We start from the raw sequence: 19,511 nt of genomic DNA on the forward strand, positions 1-19,511 counted from the left end.
ATTTTATTGTGCAAAAAATAACCTGTGAATTTCACAGCTATTTTATATTTTAAAAGTATTTCTTTTATTATTTATGATGTATTAAATGTATCTCTAATCCCTATGATTATCACTGGTCTTGTCATTACGATAGCACCCACAGTTCTTATCGGATCTTAATGAAATTTTTTACACTTATTCTATAGGTTATTATCTTGATCGAATTCGAAGATGAGCTTCATCAGTCAATCAATTTTGATGTAATGGCTGTTTGAAATTTTCACGATTTTTCGAAAAACTTAGTTTTTATTCACTGTTGAAGTTCATATAACATTAAAACTAATACTAATAGACAATTCCAGGAAAAAGGATCTTAAAGCTTATTTAGTAGGCTTTAATTTTTGACCATAAACTTTATGTTTTGACCATTTTTTCTAATTATTTGATAGCTTTGACAATTCTAATGGAATCACAGAATCTTAAAAATATGATGTTTATTCCATATTACTTATGCATTTCCGATTATAATACAATTTTGTCAGTTGTATTTTATTGTGAACAAAATAACCTGTAAATTTCACAGCTATTTCATATTTCAAAAGTATTTCTTTTGTTATTTATTATGTTTCAATCGTACCTGTACATCTTATAATCATAACTGGTCTTGCCATCGTAATAGTGATTGTAATTATGGTCTCATACTAATTCAATTATCTATACTTTGTTTACATGATGGTTAGTTTGGTACATTACCTATATAATGTTTTGTCAAATCAACTATCTGAAGTTCTCTATCGAAAATAGTCGTTGTCTTTTTTTACCCTGACTCTTAGAAAAACGAGCCTAATTTCATATCAAGACTATACACTACATGTATCACAAGGTATGTGTATATGAAACTTTTTATATAGATAAATTGGAAAATCTACCTTCCATTTCGGCTGCCGAATGGCCTTTTTTCGGTTGTCGTAGTTTTAGCACATTCTGAATCATCTTGTGAAAAAATTAATCGGCCAGGAATTTTCGCCTCCATGAATCCTTATCTCGACTGGACTAATATAGAAATTTTTGATTAGAAAATTAAAAAAAAATGTCGCTGTGTATAAATATAAGTTAAATTTGACAGTTGCAGGTTAGGTTACTTCACTATTATGATTATTACTTTGTTTCTATCTCTTTCCATTATATTTTATCTCTTTTTAATGATCTACAGTGTTGTGACCACTACCACCCTTGTGACCTTCAACCTACTCTGGAAACACTCTAGAATCATAGTCAGAATGTAAACATTCTAAATCCAGTATGTTTCCAGAGTGGTTTTGTGCCATTTTTCCAGAGTAAAACCAAAGTGGTTTCAGAGTTGATCTAGAGTAGATCAAAGTATTTTCAGAATGGACCCAAAATGAATCCAGAATAAAATCAAATTATTTTCAGAATGGACCCAAAGTGAGTCCAGAATGAAATCAAAATGTTTTCAAAATGATTGCAGGACGGAATCAGAGTGTTTTCAGAATAGGCCCAGAGTCGATAAATTTAAATTATAAGGAATAAAAAAAATTTGATACTTTCTAAATACATGAATCAATAATAATCTACAGAAAAAAAATTTTACCCCAATTTCTTAATTAACAATACTTTTGTTAATTAGTTAATTTTTACTTGTTGAAAGTTTACATAAAAACCCTCATTATTTCTAAACTAAAAACCCCGGATATGTTTTACTTCTTGGAGCTATTCTTAAAAGGGCTAAGAAAAGATCGCCGTAAGAAAAATAAAAAAATTTCAATTTTTTACTTCTTTATTAACAATCTAAAGCATTGAAAAATAAAAAACGTAAATAAAGCAATCAAGAAATTTTATTTTTTTTATTATTTTATTTTTTTATTGCTAAAAGCTACACAATAGTAATTTTTAAAAAATTTTCCCTTGTATTGTTCAAATAATTGTTATAAAAAAATGCATTGTTAAGAAGATTTAATAAAAATTTTTTTTGGGAAAAAAATGCTCAATAAAAATAACGATTTTTAAGAAAAAAATCGTTTCTTAAGACGCGTTTTCATTTGTTTCTCTATTCGCACTCAACTGGATAAACGGTACTATCTCTGTTGCACTTGTACATTAAATAGGAACTTTGTCCAAGCTTTTCTCGTAAACAAATGGAAGTTATCAAAAAATTCAAGTGCACTTCGCGAGTTCATAGTGTTAAGCATCGGATCTGTGTCTTTATTTTGCGTTCAGAGCTTTTATTTCAGAGAAAAGCTGGGACAAAATTATCTGAAAACCGTTCTTAAATAAATTTTTTATTGCTAAACAGCGCATTTGCTAATTAACAATTTTTTTTACTCAATATTAATATTAAGGAACCATAATTTTTTTTTAATCATCATTTATTATGTTATCTTATATTAGAATAAAAAAATTTTTTTTATTCATTCATTTTTTGTTTCTTAAGCAAACTATTGTTGTAAGCAAATAAATTTTTACGCAATATTTTTTTTTAAATACTAAAAACAAGCATGCGTTTTTTTTTGTAGAAAAAATTTGTTTGATTATTTTTATAATTTTTTAAATTATTGTACACTTGGACTTGTCGCTATCTTTCTGTTCTTCTTCATTGTTATCAAAATAACTTATTGAAGATACGACTACAACACTTCAAGTCTTTTTTATTCGCATTTAATCAGTAAACAAATTGAGCTTTTAATCGAAGCTCTGAATCAATTGTTTAATGAATTATGAATGAAAGTAATTTTTATGGATATTTTGTAATAAATACAAAAAAACTGTTAATTAGCAAATTTGCTTTATGGCAATAAAAAAATGTTTTAAGAAACGATTTTTTCCTAAAAATCGTTATTTCAATAAGCATTTTTTTCCCGAAAAAAAATATTATTAAATCTTATTAACAATGCATTTGTTTATAACAATTATTTGAACAATACAAGGGAAAATTTTTTAAAAATTACTATTGTGTAGCTTTTAGCAATAAAAAAATAAAATAATAAAAAAAATAAAATTTCTTGATTGCTTTATTCACGTTTGTTATGTTTCAATGCTTTAGATTTTTAATAAAAAATTAACAAATCGAATTTTTTTAATTTTTCTGACGGCGATCTTTTCTAAACCCTTTCAAGAATAGTTTCAAGAAGTCAAAAAAATCCGGGATTTTTAGTTTAGAAATAATCAGGGTTTTTATGTAAACTTTCAACACGTAAAAATTAATTATTAATTAATTAATTAATTAATTAATTAATTAACTAATTAATTATTTGATCTGTTTTTGATCTTTCATAGAAATTTTAAGCTGTTTTTGATCTGTTGTTTTAAAAAACAATGGCGTTACGGGCAGACAAAACTAGATTAATTTATGTTTTAGTTGTCTTATTGACTGAATATTTATAGTATTGAATAAAAGTAATAAAATAACTCTTAAAATGTCAAGAAATTTTCCTTATTTACTGAATGAAACTGAAAATACTGTGGCATTAGAAATCATTAAAATTCTTGTGAAATCTTATTACGGAAGCGCATAAGCATGTTTCAAATATCAAGAAAATTAAAATAAATATTTGAATCTATATTATTATTGTTATTTATGTTTGTAAAAAGTTCTGTTTTTGATCTAAAAGCAATTAAAAACAGACTATAAATTATAGTCAATAAAGTCTGTTTTTGTCCTTAAAAACAATTAAACACAAACCATGAATTCTAATAAAAAAAGTCTGTTTTTAGTCTAAACGCGATTCAAAACAGACTAAATATCATACGGAAATAAGTCTGATATTGACCTGGATAAGGAATAGTACGGTCATGATTAGATTAAATTCTTATATAAAAAAAAATACGATTTATAAACTTAAATTAAAGAAAAAATATTTGAATTTATCATTTATTTTAAAACAGATCTGATTGTCTGAACCAGGTTTTAATGTGAAAGACTTAAGAGAAAAATTTGCTGGGAGAAGATATATGCGGAGGAGGAGAGTCACCGGTGCTAAGCAGCAGTGGAAGTAGTTCAGTATTCGCCACTAGATCGCGCCCAACCTATTATTGTCCTGTTCCTGGTTAGATAGGTATTTCAGCGTTCTTACATTCTATACTTGAAAACAATTCTGGCACGGGTACTTCTCTTTTATTTGACAGAATGATAAGTGCCTGTTTCGATGGTCATATAGTAGATGTTATATTACATTGTGACAATAATGTCAAATATTTTTGTTTTCTTGAAAAAATTGTTTTTCCAATCCAGAAACATAAAATACGTTTTAGAAAATGAAAAAAATTGATTTTCGTATTCAATAAATTCTGTTCAATAAAAATAATATATTTCGGTAAATTTTGTTTTTTTTTTTTTAGTATTCATTTACTCTGAATACCCTCTGGTTTGAGTATGTATTCACTCTGATCTCACTCTGGAAACATTCTGGAAACACTCTGGTATCAGTTTGTATTCAAATTGGATGCATAACGGGGTCAGTATGTATCCATTGTGGATACTTTCTGAAAACACTTTGGACTTACTCCATATCCGCTCTGGAAATACTCTAGGTTCAATCTCAGAAAAGGGCACAAAACTGTTCTAGAAATACTCTGGTCCGTATAAACTCTGGTTGCATCGTGTTACCAGAATATTTCCAGTATATCCAGAATGTTTTTAATACTGCAAGGGCATGTGAGATTCGACTCAGTCCCATGTTACGTAGCCCCATCTTGGATGGAACTGAGTACAATCTCACATGAGGCTGAGTTAATTGTACATTCCCTGATAACACGAGTTGATCGTGAAAAAGTTGGTCATTCATTAGTTTCCGACCAACTTGACGACAAGTTATCGACAAATTCAGCTTTTGCAACTTTTGGCTACAAGTTACCGCCAACTTTCTGAGAAAGTTAGCGCCAGTATGGAGCCGCAACTGGAATGCAAGTTTCTGAGGAAATTGAAAGGAAACTTACCGTCAACTTATGATTTCCAACTTTTGCAAGCAACTTTTGCCACCAACTTTCTCAGAAAGTGACCGTCAACTTTTTGGATTTACAACTTTTGCCACCAATTTTCTCAGAAAATGTCTATCAACTATTGGAGGTACCAACTGTTGGCGGCCAACTTGGTGCCCAGTTGCGGCTGCAAGTTTCTCGTCAGTTTCTCGCCAACTTGGCTATCAGGGTTGTGTTCACTGCAGTGTAGATTGTACCAGCTTCAATTTGAAAAATTTTTTCACAACAGATGGGGCTCAGTTCGATTCGACATTGTACCCAGTCCAATCTCATTTTTTCCGTGTAGATTCTCATAAATTCCCATAGAGATTTTATAAGAATGAATGAGTTCTATGGGATGGACGGTGTGGCTCAATAACTTATAGATCAAATTGAACGGAATATAGTATAGTGCCAAATAGCTCAACTGGTAGATTACTCGGCGCGATACCGACATGGTCTGGGTTTGATTCCCCAATTCGGGCAATCTGTGAAGCGTTCCACGCCAAATCAGACACCATTTAGCTTTTGAACCTCGGATTTTTTTGAAACTTTTTTATCTTTTAGCATAGGTTGAAAGAGGCCTTCATGATTTTTCTCAAATTTCTTCCCCCAACCGTTTTTGAAATATGGAATTTTTAAAAATGGAAAGATTTTTTTTTCAAACGATTTAAACAAAATTTTCAAAGAGTCAAAAAATGTTCGTTTTTAGATATTTTTTCGATAAAAAATATTTAAAAAAATTTGGAACCACGCTTCCATTGAAATTTTAACTTTTAAATATAAATTGTCGATTTACAAAAAACACGTACTGTTCGATTTTCCTCATAATTTTTCACAGAAAACTATCACCTTCTCTACAACTGTTCCGGCTATGCTCATAACGGGACAACGATGGGATCTATTTTCTTAGATTTTTTAAAGTTCATATTCCAGTTTTTTTTTAAGAAAAATGTCTTAAAATAATAGCATGCTCAGGATTTACTGTTAATAATTATCTGACACACAACTATTATCAAAATTTTCAAATTTTCTTCCATAAAAAAATTATTACTAATTAATCAATAAATAATAATTTTAATTGATAATAATAATAATTATTTAATTAATAATAATTTTTTATATTTATTTATTATTATTATTATATATATTATATATTATATATTATAAAATTTAATATAGTGGAATCCTAAACATGCCAATTTTCTCAATAAGACAATTTATAGATAAATTGAGAAAAATATAAATAGCCCGAACTGGGAATCAAGCTCAGACCATGTCGGTATCGTGCCGAGTGCTCTACCAGTTGAGCTATCCGGCACTATCCTATATTCCGTTCAATTTGATCTATAACTTATTGAGCCACACCGTCCATCGTACGGTAATACATCAATTTTATATAGTGGAAACCTAAACAGCAAAATTTCTGAATAAGACAATGTATAGAGAAATTAAGAAAAATATAGATAGCCCGAATTGGGGAATCGAACCCAGACCATGTCGGTATCGCGCTGAGTAATCTACCAGTTGAGCTATTTGGCACTATACTAAACTCATATTTATTCACCTTTTAAACCTTCTTTGGACTTCCACAAATAATTCAAAACCAAAGTTAGCCAAATCGGTTCAGCCGTTTTCGAATTCTAGCGAGACTAACGAACAGCAATTGATTTTTATTTATATAGATTAATACTGTAAACATATTATGTTTATACCGAATTTATATAAGGCCTATACCGTATTTACACTCTCGCTATACCGTATTTGTACGATGATTATACTCCCTTTATATGGTTTTCATGCTGTATTAAAACGTTGGTTATACCGTATTTATACGGTTGCTATAACTCATTTTCACAGTGGTTACACGGTATTCATGCGATGTTCGCACCATATTTATTCGGTGTTTATGCCGTCTCTTACTCTAACAAGCTGTACTATTACTTGCATTTTTAAATGACTCATCTTTTCACAATGTTCTACTTCAATTGTTTAATTAAAAAACGTAGTTCATTTTCACTTTAAAAAAAATAAACTTTTCTCAAAAACATCTCCCATATTAAAAAATAAAAACTTATGAAACAAGTAAAAATTTTTCAATTTAAGCATAAAAATATGTTGACTTGAGGAAAGATAATTTTGATTCAAGATAAAAATTTTATGATAATTACTTACTTGATGCAAAAAAATTATTATATTCCGAATCGTTAAAACAAAATTCTCGAATCAGAAATTTTTTTCTTGATTCGAGTTAAATATTTTTTCTATATGTAATAATAACAATTCGCAGAAACATTAGATAATTTTGAAATACATTTAGGATCAATAATCATGAATAGAATTATTTTTAGTAGATTTTGTGACGGGGTGACCTGATATTCGACTGCCAGGTCAGCAAAAATTAAATTTCGCGCCATTTTTATTTTGCGCACCCGCCCTCGCGCCGGAAGTGTTTAATTTAGCAGCGTGGCGGTAGGGGGTAGATCAGGCACACCTCGTCGCCAGACGCCAGACAAAAAAAGAATTGCAACCTGGACGCCGAGTCAAGCAGTCACTCAATCAACAGCAGTTCTTTTTTGATTTCACTTGATAAGATTCATCATCAGGCAAACGCCTTGTGGTTAAGTCAGCTTTTTTTTGTGTGTGAAAATTTGGGTCGTCGTTTTCCACGGTGCGGACTAATCCAAGGGGAAACTTTGATCATGGCGAGACACCTGGGACAAGTCGACGTAAGTTCCTTGGCATAGAGGTTAAATTTATTTTACAACAATAATTTTGTCAAATACGTGGGTAATTTCCAAAACTACTTTTATCGTCTTTTATTAATTAATTTATTTATATATATCTAATTTCATTTATTTAATCTATTTAATCACTGTGCATGCAGAAACTTTCAATTATTAAAATTTACTCATCGTCAGAACTTTCCTCGGCGATGACGAATTTTAATTAAATTCAAAGCCGTCATTAATAATGCAAAAGATTCATTTATAACATTAAAATTTAAGTGAAATTGAGGTTTGGAATCGCAGGTATCTGAGTAGAAATTTTCAGGCACTTGATGAAAGAGTGTCGCGCATGCGCAGTGGAATTCTGTTAAGTTTCTGTAGTTATTAAATTTATGAATTATTTTTCCCAAAGACTTCTAACTTTAATTATTTATTATTAAATAAAGAAACAATTAATTGTAATAAATTAATTTTCTTTACATTCATATTTATTCTTTAATTACTTCAACCAATTTTCCCTATCCAAAATCGAGCCGCGTACTCAGCTATATCAGGCACTCCCGAACCCGGTGCTCAACGTCCACACGAGCATTTTCAGAAGGGCTGTCCGAACCTCCTGGTACGAGGAAGCTAGGGCAGACCCTTACAATTTCATAGAAATCTATCTTTTGCATTTGGCCTCATGGTGGAATTTTCAAAGAATTTTGTCATAATCTATCAAAATTCATCGAGTAGGTTCCAAAAATACCATTGGTTCAAAAGTTTATATATATATATATATATATATATATATATATATATATATATATATACTAGGGTTTCCGTTATTTACCAAACTGATTTTTTTTAGCGACGCCCCCTAAATTTTTCGTTTATGGCCTAAAAAAAATTATCAGACCCATATAAGCCCTTAATATTCATACACGGAAAAAAATGATTGACAATAATTGTAGTTCAACTTGTAATTATTTAAGTTATGTTCAACAACTTATGTCGTTTCAATCAGTAAAATTATGATTTTAATGTTTAAACTGCTATAATTAACAGTTAATCGTTGAAATATACTGCTGGAATATTTAAAATTACTACTTAAACCTTAAAAAAATACAAGACACTTGTCAAAAAAAATGCATCTGTAATAATTAGCAGCTGAAACTAGAATAAATGATGTTCAGCTTACGAAAAATGACTTTTTTAAATAACAAAATTAACAAAGTATTAGTTTAATATTTATAATGAAAACTTTAATGTTTAATATTGTTTAAACGGTAATTTTTAAAAATTGAGTTACACATATTTTATTAATTCTCAGCAGATTAAATTAATGAAATAAATTCGAATAAATAACCCTTAGAACGTATTTATTATTAATGTAAATGATAAATATTTTCACTCAAGTTTACTAAAATTTACGAAGCAAAAATATAAACTTTATGTAGTATATGAAAATACACTTTATATTTATTGAATATCTCCGATCAGTAAAAAGTGTAGTTCAATCTCAGCACTTTTTACTATTTGACTTAGTATATTGTCACGTTATTATATGAATCATTGCCGTTTGCCCTTAACAATTGGTCCGAACGTGTTTTTTTTCGTTTCTTTAGTTTACTGCGCAGCTACTTAAATTTCTTTTGTTTGAGTCTTGGCTTGCAACAACGCGGATGAGTTTTACCAGCGAATTTGTGCGATCAGTTATGAGCAGTAGTTAGTTGTGAAACAAAAACATTTTTGTGGTGAAATAAAAAAATAATATATATACCGGAGAATAATTTAAACAGGTGAGCAATTAATTTAAATAGTATAAAAATAAATCATAAAAAATACATATAAAATTAAGTGTAAGTATATATATACTGATTATAATTTAACATTTCCATCCTATATATGCCTACTCTGATTAAAAAAAAGTATTGAGACAAAGGAAAAAGTATTAAAAAGTATTGAATTGACGATAAAACCAATATATTTGAGTACTTTTTTTAACCAGGGTAATTATAACTCAACTGTCTTTGTTTCTGATGTTTATTTAATTCATAATGGTTTCGCATTCTCGAAGACTACGATTATACTCACATACACATACATGATGTTTACATAAATTTTTCTCTATTGTTTTTAACACTTTTTCATTATTTTTTTTCATAATACTTCTTTGTTAAATAGACAATCATAGTTGTATTGTATTTTTTTTTAATTATTTAGCACCACATGTTAATCCATTATGCAAGAATTATGGAGTTGGCAGGTCCAGTGATTCATTTTTCGTCAATGAGAGGAGAAAGCTTTCATCGGGGTAATAAACTAATTGCTCGAGCTACTACTTCTCGAAAAAACCTTTGCTATACATTAGCACTGAAAAATCAATTAAAATTCCACCATAAATTATGCACAAAGTCCGTTGATAAATGTCTACCAGAACCAGGTCCTATTCAGCAAGGCTCAATTTATAACTTAAAAAACTTTACAGAAGTCATCAAATTATTACCTTCTGAATTAGATTGTGAAGACTTTGTTTGTTTAAAGTGGGTATGCTGCTTAGGAAAAAATATATATCCTAGTGATATTATTATGATGTTGACAGATACAAATCCATCATTTTCAGAAATTAAATATATATATTATTTAATAAAAATAAAATGATTTACTTTATTTCTCGTCAACTAAAATATTTTTACTTCGATTCACATTTCCAAGCCTACTGCGTTGATCTAAGTAGCCATGAACTTTGTTGTTTTTCTTTGACTGATATTGATGGAATTTCATATATGATTAAGCAACCAAATGGAAAAAATTATGTAATAAATTATTGGTGATGTTGAAAAAATTTCATAATTATTTTCCATCAATAATAAGTCAACTTATGTAAAAAAAAAATTTTTGTTTAGGTGATAAGACATTGTATGTATACAAAAAAATTTATTCATTTCTTTAATTAATAAATATTTAATTAATATAAAATAAATACTCAGAGCATTATTTTCCATCCTAATTAACTTTTACTCTTTATTATTAGCTTCATCAAAATTTAAAGCGGTAAATTTTATTCATTAATAGAACAATTATCAAAAATTACTTTGACTTTATTAAAAAGTATTGAATTTAATATCAATTAATATGATTTTATATCGAAAAATTTGATTTATATGATTATCTTATTTTATTGTTTGAAACAGTAAAATTTAATGTTTGGTATTTGATTTTTTATCGTTCATTTGAATATAAATTAAACTCTACCTCGTAGAACTATACATGTTATACTTGATAATTTTTACTGAGTGACGCGTTAAAATGTATAGTTTGAATAAGAATTTTTAGTATTGTAACTCTCACAAACAACTGATCCTTATAAGAAACTTTATTATTAAGAATGACAATTTTTACTGAGTTAAACTTGAAAAACTTCCTTTTATGCTTATACTTTTTCTTGTTCCACAGTTACATATTTTTATTTATGACTTATTAATTTCTTTCGTTCTACTCCATAATATTTACTAATATTCGGTCTAGGCGCGCTGTTACTATTTCAATCAGTAAAAAATAGTGAGAATCTGAGTATTATTTACTAATATTTTTTTTCCGTGTATTAAGCCGTGCCCCAAAGAAAATACGTTTCCTATTTAAATAACATGGGGTTTCGGCGCGTTTTACATTTAATTTTTTTCTCCTAAGCTAGTTAATCTACGGATATCAGAGATACATATTTTTGTAGAAAATTTAACACTCTACAAAAAAAGTTTCTTATGGTTTTCCGATAAATTTATTGGTTTAAAAGTTATTCAAAGTTAAAGATAAGCTTGTAGTTAATTTTTGATTTTTTTACTTTGACCGCAAAATTATCATTATTTCTTTAAAATTGTTTATTGAGAAAAATTTTCAATTTTAACTGTGTTATAGAAAAAGTTACTGTACGATTTGAACATCTGGGTCAAAAATAAAAATTGATTCAGGCTCACTTCACCTTATTTTCTTTTGAAGTTATCGATTTGCCGACGATTTTTCGATAAGATCTCGACTTTTTCGACTTAAATTTAATTTTTTTCAATTTTTGAACTTTTTTCGATTTAGATTCAACTTATTTGTATTTTCTGGTCTTAGTTTGAACTTATTCGTCTCAACTTTAAATACGATAAGCATTCACCTTACTTTTGGCTCGCTAAACCAAGTCGAAAAAATGTTATTTATTTGCCTTAGTATATAAAAATTATTTCACCTTAGTTTTGACTTTATCGCCTTATAATTTAAGTCGATTGAGTCTACATCAAGTCAGTTTCGACTTGATTGCAACTTTTTCGTCTTAAATCGTGACTAAGTAAGCCAATTAAGTCGAAACCAAGGCGAAAACTCAATGTATTTTTAATCTTCGTAAAAAAAGTCGAGTTTGTCTTGTGAAAAAACGGCTCCAAATATCGATTTGGTAAACCAAGTCTAAATCAAGTTTTATTTTTGACCCGAGTGGCATATGGTTTTCGATCTTCGTTCTTGGCTAAATTATTAATTTATTCTTCGGTCAATTTGACAGCTCTTTCTGCAGTATCAATGACTATTTGTAGGTGTTTAACAATTTTCAAATAAAAATTTCCAAATTCCACCAAAGAATATTTAATGAAATAGAATGTCGATAAATATGTAAAAAAATTTATTTAATAAGTCATATTTTTTCCGTTAAATTGAAAAATTTTGTAATTAACTCAACACGTCACTCATATTATTCTTCAGTTATCTGAATTTTTGACGGTAATTTTTTCAATAACACAGTTAAAATTAAAGATTTTTCGCAATAAAACATTTACTTTTACAGAAATAATGATAATTTTGCGGTTAAAGTAAAAAAATCAAAAATTAACTACAAGCTTATCTTTAACTTTGAATAACTTTTAAAGCAGTAAATTTATCGAAAAATCATAAGAGACCTTTTTTTTAGAGTGTTCAATTTCCTACAAAAATATGTATCTCTGATATCTGTAGATTAACTAGCTTAGGAGAAAAAAAAATTAATGTAAAACGCACTGAAACCCCATGTTATTTAAATGGGAAATGTATTGTCTTTAGGGCACGGTTTAATATGAATATTAAGGGCTTATATGGATCTGATAATTTTTTTTAGGCCATAAACGAAAAATTTAGGGGGCGTCGCTAAAAAAAAATCAGTTTGGTAAATAACGGACACCCTAATACATACATACATATATATATATATTATATATAAATATATATATATATATATATATATATATAATATAATATAAAGCGCCATGTTGCGACGATAGCGGCCACAATTTTTAACAGATCTTAATGAAACTTGGCACACTTATTCTATGAACGATTAGCTTGGTTAAGTTCGAAGATGAGCAAAATCGGTCAACTAGTTTAGAAATAGTGGACATTTGAAATTCCAAAAAAAAAGGAAAAATCCTACTTTTTTGGTTATTTTCGTAGAGAACTTTTTAACGGGTAAATCTATCCTTATTCTGTAAAAAGAACATGATAGCCGATAGAAACAGTTATATTTTTCGTTTTTTATTTTTCGTTTTACGATAATTGTTTGACTTTTAATAAGGGTTTAAAATCACATAATTGACTCATGTATTATTGTGATAATGCTATTGTTTATATCTTTGAAAATTTTTGATGACTGATTATTAAATTATATATATTTATTAAAAGTTGAACAATTACCGTAAGAAATCTACTTACATTTCGGATGCCGAATGGCCTTTTTTGATATGAAAATTATAAATCTGCTTTAATTTAAACATATTTAAACACTGAAATGTTCATGTAGTATGGGTATTTTGTCATAAAAGTTTTCTTTTAGCTCATTAGGTTCTTTATTTGTAAGTTCTGAAAACCTACATGCGTCTTTTAAGTTTAAGTTTCTCACACAGAAAATACAGTTAACTTCAACCAAGAGTAATATTCTTGATACAAGAAATTTTTCTTTAACGATTCGAAAAATCCAAATTTCCTGACACCAAATCAAAATTTTCTCACACCAAATAAAATGAACATCTTGAATCAACATTTTATTTCTTCAAGTGAACATATTTTTATGCTTTAATTAAAAAATTTTTATTTGTTTCAATAGTTTTTATTTCTTAATATAAGAGATATTTTTTTGAAGAAAGCCATGTCAGTTTATTGTAGCAATATTGCATTTTTTTGTTTGAAAAAAATTAGTTTCTTGGAATAAGTACTATTCGTTTAGCGTAAGAATTTTTGTTTGCTTCAACCAAGAAAAAAAAGTTGCTCAAACCAAGAGAAAAGTTTTTTGGGAGAAAATATATATATCGAGAATAAGGAAGTCACCGGTGATAGGTAGCAGCAGCGAGAATAGTTCGGTGCTCGCCACGAGATTGCACCCAACCGCTTTTAGTGTCCCTGGTAAGAAATTAATTTCAGAACTGTTATATTTTAAACTTGAGACTATTATGGCCCGGGTGGTAATATAGTATATCCTATATTTCATAATGACAAAAATATTTATTATGAGTGTTTCCATGAATAATTTATCTCTGAAATTGAACTTGAACTTTAAAAAAAAATTTTAATCAACAGCCGAGCAAGTCTCTACTGTATGATTAAAATATACGAGTGACATAATACATTGTAAAGCAATATATTTATATATAGATTTATATAATTATAGAGAGCCATTTATCATTAATAATTATATATATATAATTATATATATATATAATTATATGTAATTTTTTTACCATGTACTAGATAAATTCCGTACAAACACCTTATCAAAATAGAACTGTCGTGAGAACTCCGTTGAAATGCCATATTAATACAGTTGAAGTACCGTATTATCACGGTAGAAATAACGGATTAATACGGTAGAAAGGCCCCCCAGTGAACACATGACCTTGTTTTAACGTCATACGTAGATCATAGAAATGTCACGGCATCTTACGTAAATTTGATGTCAATCTGATGTTCTACATGACTTTAATATGATGTAAAAACTTGACATCATATTGATGCAAGCATGACTCTTGTATGACGTCACAGTTATGACTTATGTCCCTCGCGGTTTTGAGAATGCCGTAAATTTTCGGCATTTATGCACATGCCGTAAATTTACCGTAATAATTTAGTATTAATATGGTTATATTGGCCAGTTTTTTTCCTGTAGTTATGCCATATACTTACTGTACTTATGCTGTAGAGTTACCAGATTACTACAGTAATATTACTATAAAAATGCCGAACTTTTACTGAAAAAATGCTGCGAAAAAACTATAACAATACCGAACTTTTACCAATAAAATGCTGTATAAAAACTATTATACGATAATGTTACAATAATGAAATCGTTGTTTTTGTGATAATAATACTGTCAGTATCCTGCAATTTTGCCAGATTTACGCTGATGAAATAGAAAATTGTAAAAAATATGGTTTTATTTTTTGTTCGCTTCTGCATTTAACATCATCGAAAATGTGCAAAATGTAATATTTTTTATTTTATTTTATTGGTTCACACAATTCTTACTCAAACAAAAAAATGTAAGTGATAATAACTATCTGTGAAAATTGATGTTTTCAATTTTCTAAAGTTCGTTTGTATTCATCTAAATACAATTACTAACATCTTTCAAGTAATTGATTTGGCATAATGGCTACCAGATCAGACTTTGAATAATTAGGTCTCGGGATCAAGTCCACGAAGTGAGACGAGAGTTTTTTTTTTTTTTTTTTTTTTTCATGACAGTTATTGCATATAACTTTATAAGGTTATATATAATTATATAAAATTAGATATAACTACATAAAATTTTATACAATTATATAGAAATTTTTTTCTGGGTAGAACGGTTAGATGCTGCAAAAATGCCGAAAATATACTATAAATATGCTGTATAATTATGGTTTTAATGCTGTGAAAATACCGTATTTTTTCTGATTTATTGCCGTAAATATTCTGAATTTATTTCGTAAATTTTTGGTAATAATACGGCAAAAAAACTGGCTAAAATAACTCGAGTAATACCATATTTATGCGATATTTATACCGTACAATTCCGGTATTATTTCGGTATTTCCAAAACCGCGAGGGGTGTTATGTCAGCAGCAAAGTCACGGTTATACGTAATATGGATGTCACTCTTAAATCATATCTTTACATCAGTGACAAGTCAGTATTTCATGTAATGCTGAAGTAATTTCTGAGTCATAGTGCTTTTATCATCTATTTATTGAAATAAAACAATCATAGAATGAATTTTCAAAAATGTGTAAATGTGTAAAAATAACAACTAAATATCGAACATTTTTGGGGCCAAAGTAATCGATAAACTCGATAATAGATTTCAGACGTTTTAGATTAAAACATAAGCGTGAGCATAAAAAAAGTAACTTTATTTTTTTAGATGATATACCGAAAATATCATTGAGGATGAAAAAGAAAATGTGACGACAGTTTGAACTTTTTTGACATTAAGATTGTAAAGTGTAGTTTTGCAATCTTTCAATCGAATGAATTTCATAAAATTTTGTGGAATTATTTAAAGTGTAGTTTTGCAATCTTTCAATCGAATGAATTCCATAAAATTTTGTGGAATTATTTAATATTTCGCCAAATTTTATATAAGATTTTTTAAATTTCACATCGCAACAGAAAATAAAAAAATTTGAAGAAACTTAATAAATTTTTATATAATTTTTTATTATTATCATCGAGGCCGACAAATATTGTTTTTATAAAATTTTATATAAGTTCATGGAGTTTTTTTAAATTTTGTAAAAATCCATCACGAAAATTTATGAACTCTGTCTTTACCGGCATTTCACTCTAAATACATCAATTAAGCACAAGACTTGAACTCTCGTGATGTGGACCAGTGATCAACGTTCAGGACTACCAGCCAAGAGGAGCCGTGTTCGAACCTAGCAGACGCCCAGGATTTTTTCATCATTTACTGTTATCAAATCGTGTTTCTGAATTTGTAATGCGTTCGCGCCGTAATAATCAAATAAAAAATTCGGTATTTAATTTTTTTTTTTTTTTCAAAAATATTTTTTCCGGATTGATAATTTTGACATCACCCATATATCATACTGACGTCATGAAATGTCACACAGACATCACATTTACGTCATGTATACGTCATTAGTTTTATATCATAATCTTACGTAAAAAAGTGTGAAATAATGAGTCGCACCTGACTCATTCGTGACTTATATCTTACGTAAATTATGACATAGCGTAAAATCACTCTGACGTCAAATTTACGTCCATGTGTTTACTGGGCCCTGATTAAACAAAACGATTTGTGACGATTAAAACTGTTTTAATCGTTTTGAATCGTCATAAATCGTCAATTGATAATTAAAAACGATTAAATTTTTCAAATGAAGATTAAAGACGCTTCATGAAGATTTTAAATTTGGGACGATTAAATCCGAAAATCCATGGCGATTAAAGACGATTAATGATGATTTAATTTTTAATCGTTTTTAATCGTCACAAATCGTTTTGTTTAATCGGGGGACGTATAAGCTTCGTATAAACGCAGTGTAAGCTCTGTAGGAATACCGTAATAAAATTTCACAAATATACCTTATAAATACGGAAAAACTACTTGCTATCGGCTACATTTATGCTCTTTTAATACAGTGTTTAAACCGTATCATGAAAACCGCAAGGGAGGCTAAATAAACAAATTTTATAATAATTTTATTTGTCTATCATTATTTTAATTTCAAGTTATAATTTATTTATTACAATCAATTAATTTTGATTGTCTGTCAATGCGGCTCAATATTTGTTTATTAATCTATATATATCCATGCTTCAGGTTTAGATTTATCTTTCTATCGCATCTATATATATCCATGATTCAGTTTTAGATTTATCTTTCTATTGCATATAAATTTTTGAAGTAATTTGGAAAAAGATACACTAATTTGAATTCATTTATAATTCTGTAATAATGTCTGGGTATTTTTTATAAAATCGTTTTATTTTTCCGAGGAACTGATAATTTTAATAACCTTAAAACCTAAAATTTTAAAGTGACAGTTTTTTCAAAGCCGCCATGTTTTTCTTGGATCTCTAGTAAAACTGGCCAGTTACTTGACAGAAACTCGATATTCCACTGGCCAGTTTCTGATTTAAGTCTAGTAAAACTGGCCAGTTACTAGACAACAACTCGATTTCATTTCTACTAGGGTATTGTTAATCTCATGTTTGTTCCATAATATTGTCTCATTTGAACCTCATGAGCATCATCGATAGTGTCATGAAAATTTCAAGAAATTCAGCCTCATTTGAACCTTTTAGGTCCCATCTTTTATTGTACTAGTGATGAAATAAGCGCAGTATTGATTTTCAAATGTAGCTCTAGAATATATCTGTGAGATATATCATTGAGCCTTAATTTTATTTATCTAGCCTCTTTTTTTAACCTAAATGGAGGTTAAAATGAGGTTCAATTTTTCAACTCGGGAATGGTTATTCACTCCCTAGCGAATTCAGTCATACTTGAAAAATACTGAAAATATCCACTGAATTTTAGCCCAGTTTCGGTGATTTTTCGGTAATATACCAAAAAACAACCCAAATTATACCTAAATAATGCCTCTATTTTGGGTATGTTTGTGAACATTATATACCTAAAAAGTACTCTAATTTTTTTTCTTAATTGTTAAATTTAGCAGAGTCAAATTTTAATCTATTAACCAATAAAATCAATTTATTAATAAAAGTAAGAAATTGATAGGAGAGAAATAAAATACATGTTTATTCAAATTTTGAAACTTTGAATAAATTATAAATTCGTTACCCTGCTTAAAAAATCCGATAGATTCTTATAGCCAAGGTATAAGGCCCTATACTTAACTATAGCACTTCTCATAGAACTTATTCATTCTTATAAAATGTCTATGGGAATTTATAAGAAACTATTGGATTCTATAAGATTTTCTAAACAGGGTATTTTATTAAATTTTTTTTAGAACAATAAAAATGAAAAGGTTTTTGATTTTATTAATAAAAAACATAAAAATAATTTCCAATTATTTTTAAATAAATCTCGCTCTTCGCTGCCTGTTGGGAAATATTACGGACTTCTCGTTCAGTTTTTTTCGAGCAAATCGATCGTTTTTAATAAAATCTGTGACCCATTGATAGATATTATGTTGAGGGTTATGTTTCTTCGTATGCTTCAAAAATCTTGTTCTTTGTAGAGCCTATTCACTTCCATTATTTTTTATTAGTTGACACAATTATTTATAACTTACACTAACAGCGCCAGTAAAACAATTTAGAATATAAAGTTTTTATTAAATGTTATTAAATCGTTCCACTCTCAAAAATGTCAGTGTATGAGCTGTCTTTAGAGGAATACATAATACTGTATATGCATAGTTGGTACAGCTTGGAGGCAGTGCAGCCAGATCGCAGACGAAAATTTCCCCTTCCTTCGCACCATTTTAGCATCACTCACAGCTTAAACAGTGCTTGGGAAGGGGAACTTTTCGTCCGCGATCTGGCTGCACTGCTTGGAGCTAGAGGTGGGTAGCTCCAGGAACATTCCGGATTGAACCTGGAACGTTTCCGGAGCGAAAAGGAACTAGTTCCTGGAATCATATCCGTGGAACTATTTAATGTTTTTAATTCTCATGAAGGTTCAGTATTTAGAACGTATACATACAAAATATTTCAGTATACACAACATCATGCTATGCGACCTACGTGTTTAAGACGCATTCACGGCGAACTATATTATTTTATATTAAATAGAGAATGAATTATGATTGGTATTCAACTTAAAATTCCATAAAAAATCACCAATCAAAAATTTTTCACAGTTTTAAG

The 19,511-nt window shown here is 28.7% G+C and overlaps 1 protein-coding gene across 5 annotated transcripts in view; it reads right to left on the reverse strand.

The window, feature by feature from the left end:
- LOC103577309 (two pore calcium channel protein 1) overlaps positions 1-19,511 on the reverse strand; it is a 119,197-nt gene that overhangs the window by 57,376 nt on the left and 42,310 nt on the right. The window contains exon 12 of one of the 5 annotated variants that reach the window (XR_008404241.1): positions 909-1,032. The exons of 3 other annotated variants lie outside the window; for them this stretch is intronic. Coding sequence is in view for 1 of the 2 variants with exons in the window: in XM_053741895.1 (XP_053597870.1) it covers positions 985-1,032 (48 nt within the window). In the remaining variant the exon portion in view is untranslated. Of the gene's footprint in view, positions 1-340; positions 1,033-19,511 lie in introns of those variants that run through there. One more of the 5 variants, XM_053741895.1, reaches the window with a different exon arrangement.

Source organism: Microplitis demolitor, chromosome 9 (genome assembly GCF_026212275.2).
Source record: "Microplitis demolitor isolate Queensland-Clemson2020A chromosome 9, iyMicDemo2.1a, whole genome shotgun sequence".
Classification (NCBI taxonomy): Eukaryota; Metazoa; Arthropoda; class Insecta; order Hymenoptera; family Braconidae; genus Microplitis; species Microplitis demolitor.